The sequence below is a fragment of the Lycium ferocissimum genome, chromosome 6 (assembly GCF_029784015.1).
Source record: "Lycium ferocissimum isolate CSIRO_LF1 chromosome 6, AGI_CSIRO_Lferr_CH_V1, whole genome shotgun sequence".
Classification (NCBI taxonomy): Eukaryota; Viridiplantae; Streptophyta; class Magnoliopsida; order Solanales; family Solanaceae; genus Lycium; species Lycium ferocissimum.
Window position 1 is genome coordinate 3679060 of NC_081347.1, and position 4478 is coordinate 3683537.

General features: G+C 28.6%; 1 protein-coding gene across 2 annotated transcripts; it reads right to left on the reverse strand.

Annotated features, from left to right (window-relative positions):
- Nucleotides 1–659: 659 nt before the first annotated feature.
- LOC132058960 (HVA22-like protein e) lies at nucleotides 660–3390 on the reverse strand. Of its 2 annotated transcripts, XM_059451393.1 has the most exons (5): nucleotides 3247–3390; nucleotides 2649–2675; nucleotides 2415–2537; nucleotides 1759–2005; nucleotides 660–861 (listed from the first exon to the last, which is right to left on the reverse strand). In XM_059451393.1, exons 1-5 carry the CDS (start codon nucleotides 3291–3293, stop codon nucleotides 841–843), a joined length of 465 nt encoding a protein of 154 aa, XP_059307376.1. In that variant the 5' UTR covers nucleotides 3294–3390; the 3' UTR covers nucleotides 660–840. The 2 variants fall into 2 exon arrangements, with proteins under 2 accessions (XP_059307376.1, XP_059307377.1); XM_059451394.1 differs by lacking the exon at nucleotides 2649–2675 and having other exon boundaries at nucleotides 3247–3387.
- Between the last annotated feature and the right edge of the window lie 1088 nt (nucleotides 3391–4478).

Here is a 4478-nt window from a genome sequence, read left to right on the forward strand (position 1 = left end):
AGAAAATATGTGTATACGTTTTTTGACCGTTTATATTTCGTCTTCTTGATGTTATTCCTCATTATTTGTGTGAGACGTATGTATCTAAACTTATACCCAAATGTATAAATTTTAAATCTTTTAATTTTATGACTTCTTTAGTAATTTTTGTGTTTACTTTAAATCGTTACATGAATTTCTCTTCTTTAAATTTTCTCTAAACATACCTTTACCATTTTCTGAACTTATTATCATTATTTAAATATCTTTTTTTATATATTTTTTTTGCAATTATCTCCTACTTCTTCAGGTAGACCCCACCTTAATTTTTTTCTTTGCAATTATCTCCTACTTCTTCATGTGAACCCCACCTTAATTTTTTTTTTTGGACAACTATCTCCTACTTCTTCACGTAAACCAACCTCATTTTTTTTATTTCTACTATTGTAGAAGAGTAAACCCACCTTAATTTTTTATTTTTTATTTTAACTATATTAGAATAGTAGGTGGACGACGATCCAACCCACTCTTTTTTATATCTAATATAGTAGAAATATAAGAATACCAATTCAAATTTGAACATATAGTTCAAATTCCTTGAATTGTGGAACTCAAAACTTTTAAGACACAATTTCATGTATATATGCTGGTAAAACATTGACATCATTCACATATATCACTGATCAAAAGTAGGTTTGTCTATAGTACAAAGTTTAATTCATGTCCAAAATTACAAAGAGGGAGCAAATTAAAAATTGCACATCATACATTAAGGTAAAAGCCAAATACTTTACAATATTATCCTTGTTAATTAACATAGTTAGTTAATCCGTGTTGTGGCACTTCATGAATCGTCATTCTTCAGTAAGCTTCATGCTCTCCCTGTTCCACATAACTATTATTAGTAAATAAACTGATCAAGGTGATTAATATAATGTTATAAATAAGAAATAATTGTTTTTGTGATTCCTATTAACGTAAAATGTTTCAATTAGTTTAGATCATACGAGTTATTATATAATAAGCAAAAAAGAGAAAAATAGGATGAATAAGGGGAGGAAAAAAATGATGCACGTACATAAACAAATGATCATTCCGTGTTTACTTATTTGGTAATTGATCTATAGTTTAATTATAATGACAACAACATTACCTAACTTTGCTTGAATAAATAAACGTCAAATTGATGACTAACCTTCTCTAAGAATCACATGTTCCTACTTTTAACCCCCCACCTCCCTTCACAACAAGATTTTATGTGTGTGTTTGGTACTGAGAGTTTTCCAAACAGATATTTTGTTGGTCAAAAGTTGTAATTGTTTTTTTAATAAAAGTTTAAGAAATTCAGAAAAGTGACTTCCACAATAAAAGTAGGAAAAAATGAGTTTCACAAACATTTCAAACGGATGGTCTCCAAGCACCCACACACCTACCCCTACCCCCAAGTCCCTCAACTCACCCACCCTTACCTTCCATTTCCCCCTTTATATTGCTTGCCTAAATTATATATAAATGCTCATGGACAATATTTTCTGTTTAGTAATCAAACACCAGTAAGTGAAAGAATTACTTATTTTCCAGTAAAACATTTTCCTCAATAGCATTTTTTTTGTTTATACCAAACAAAACCCTAATGTTTAATTTAATTTTCTGTAGCTTCACAAATCAAGTTGCTTGTGAACATCAGAAGTTTTTATCCCACATATATTGCTTTGTGAATTAATATTTTTTTGGTATTAATAGCATATATCAGAACTCAAATCACTTGCTTGGACATACCTTTTTGGGAGTGATGAAGTGCACAAACTTTGTCTTGGATTTGCCTTTAGGAGACTTGTTATGGTGTTGTGATGATTCTGTCTTGGATTTGCCTTTAGGACACTTGTTATGGTGTTGTGATGATTCTCTATATCTCTTGATTATCCTTTCCCTTACAAAATTATCATATATAAAAGCAGCTCCTCTGAACTGAGGCAGAACTAGCCATGCCACAAATATCAACTTCACATCATACCATATTGGTATCCTATAACATTTCCAAATTTAAAAAAATGATGAATCAGTTTTCTCAACAAAAAAATCTCCATATTTCCTATTCTTTTGATACCAATTCATGTGACGGTGTTTGACCGTGCTTGGAGTTCAAGAAAGAAAAATGATTTTAAAACTTGTAATCTAAAACAAGCCATAAAGAAATATATGGCTATAAATCATCTCATTGAAGTTAAATGGACAGTCTAAAATCAAATTAATACTAAATATAGAAACAACAATAACATATTTAGTGTAATCCCACGGATGGGATACTAAATATAGTAATATGACATTTTTTTAGACCGATTAAAAAGGAATAATGTACATAATAAATTGAGACGGAAAAATTAGTATTTAAATTTTTTATTTTCCAAAATAGCTAAATAAACTCACGTACTTACCATTCAAGAACATGTTGAAGGACCATCTCCATAAGTGTAAGAAAAGAATAAAAAATCCAATAAGCAAGCCACTGTTCATCATCCAACTTGTCAGGAGTCTCAATTGCTACTACTGATGCATACCTACTCAATAAATTACCCAAAAAATACAAATGAAAAATCATCCTGAAAAATGATTATATAAGGGGAAAAAAATAAAATTTTAGCATAAACAGTACAACTTAAAACACTTACAGAGGATAGAGCAACATCGTCACTGGCCTGCAATATTTAGTTCAAAATTAAAATAAATCATATCTAAAAATATACCATACTAAACCCCCTGTTCTAATCTATATATCACTGTTGACAACAATTCAACTTTAATCTTTTTCCTTTACAATTAATAAAATATTTTTAAGATCACAAATTTAGACAATTTCACGTCTAGTCAAACACAGCCGTATAACTATATAAAATAAGAATCTAAGTTATATACGACGTCAATATAAGAAATTTTGTATACTATCAGATCATCCAAAGGGGATATTTACGGATAAACCTTCTAAAATATGAAATTCGTAACCTTGAAATAAAATAGATTACATGTTACAATAGATAAAGATAAATGGATGGACTTACGCTCTAACGATGTATTTCACTTAAGTCACAATCCGTTTTATTCTCAAGAGTACAATCCGTTTTATTCTCAAGATTACATATTTTTTTGAGGGACTTGATAGTATAACTTTCTTTTTGCACTAAGTTTATATAACTTAAACTCTTAAAATGAAACGGAGAAAGCAGTAAAATAGCAAATCAAAGAAATCCATATATAAACAGTAAAATATACCCTGCAAGAGTATGAAGATGACAAATCAAAGTCCAAAAATGACCCATAATTCCTCTTGAAACTGAATTGCTTCTGATGAAAATGAAACTTTAAGAAGAAGAAGAAAGATGAAAGACAAAATCAAGTTGACAAATATATCGTCATTTAATTTGATTAAAGGGTCATTATCTGTGTGGACAGCAGGTTATACAAGAAAATGACATAGGGACACGTGTCAGTATTGTGTGATGGTAGGTCGGCAATAGGTTAGTACTCCCTCCAGATAAAAAAAAGTTTTCACTTAGCGTTCATTTATTAAATCAAAAAAGAATTTTTTTTTTCTACAAGTTATTCCTATTAAGTGTTATGTAATGAAATATCTATACCTGCTTAATTAGAGACAGCAAAGTGGATATTCTGTTTGATCCAGAGGGAGTATTACTTTAACTTGGTGTTCTTTTCTAACATAAAAAAAAAACTTACTGCTGCTCTAGGTTTAGCACCGGCCAGATCGGTTAAGATTACGGAGGGACCAAAATCTAAAAAGTAAACCACATTTTAATTGATTAATCAATTATTTAATTTTATTAAAAGTAGGACCTGTATATTATCAAGAAGTTTACTTTATCTTTCGTCAAGAAAGATGTGTATTCATACATGAATTAAGCATTTATATTATACTTCATCCGTTTATTTTTATTTATATCCACTTTTGACTTTACACATCTTTTAAAAAATAATAAATAAAGTATATAATTTATCAATATATACATATTAATTGGTGCATATTTTTATTGAATTTGAAAAAAATTTAAAGTGAGTAATTAATATATAAGTAAAATAGAAAAAAAAATTATTTTCTCTTGATATGCTAAAAGCGACAAGTAAAAGTAAAAATCTATTTTTATAATACTTGACAAGTAAAAGTGAATGGAGAAAGTATTTGCAAGGAGAAGGGTGAACGGATTATCAAAAATATTTGATTAGTCACAAGTGTTATAAGTTGAGAATGATAATTAAATTAAAAAATCATTTATAAATTAATTTAATTAGCTTATAGTAAGTTTATCTGAATACTTTCTAATGTAAGCAGTTTGTAATTTTTAAAATTCTTCACTTGGTGTCCGCTTCTTTTATTAGAACCTGACTAAATTTAAATCTACTAAAAAAATCTCTTTTTTTTTTTTTGCACGGATTGCCCTTCATTTGGGATGGTCTTTAATTTTTGTCCTTTAAATTGATGGTTTTTAAGT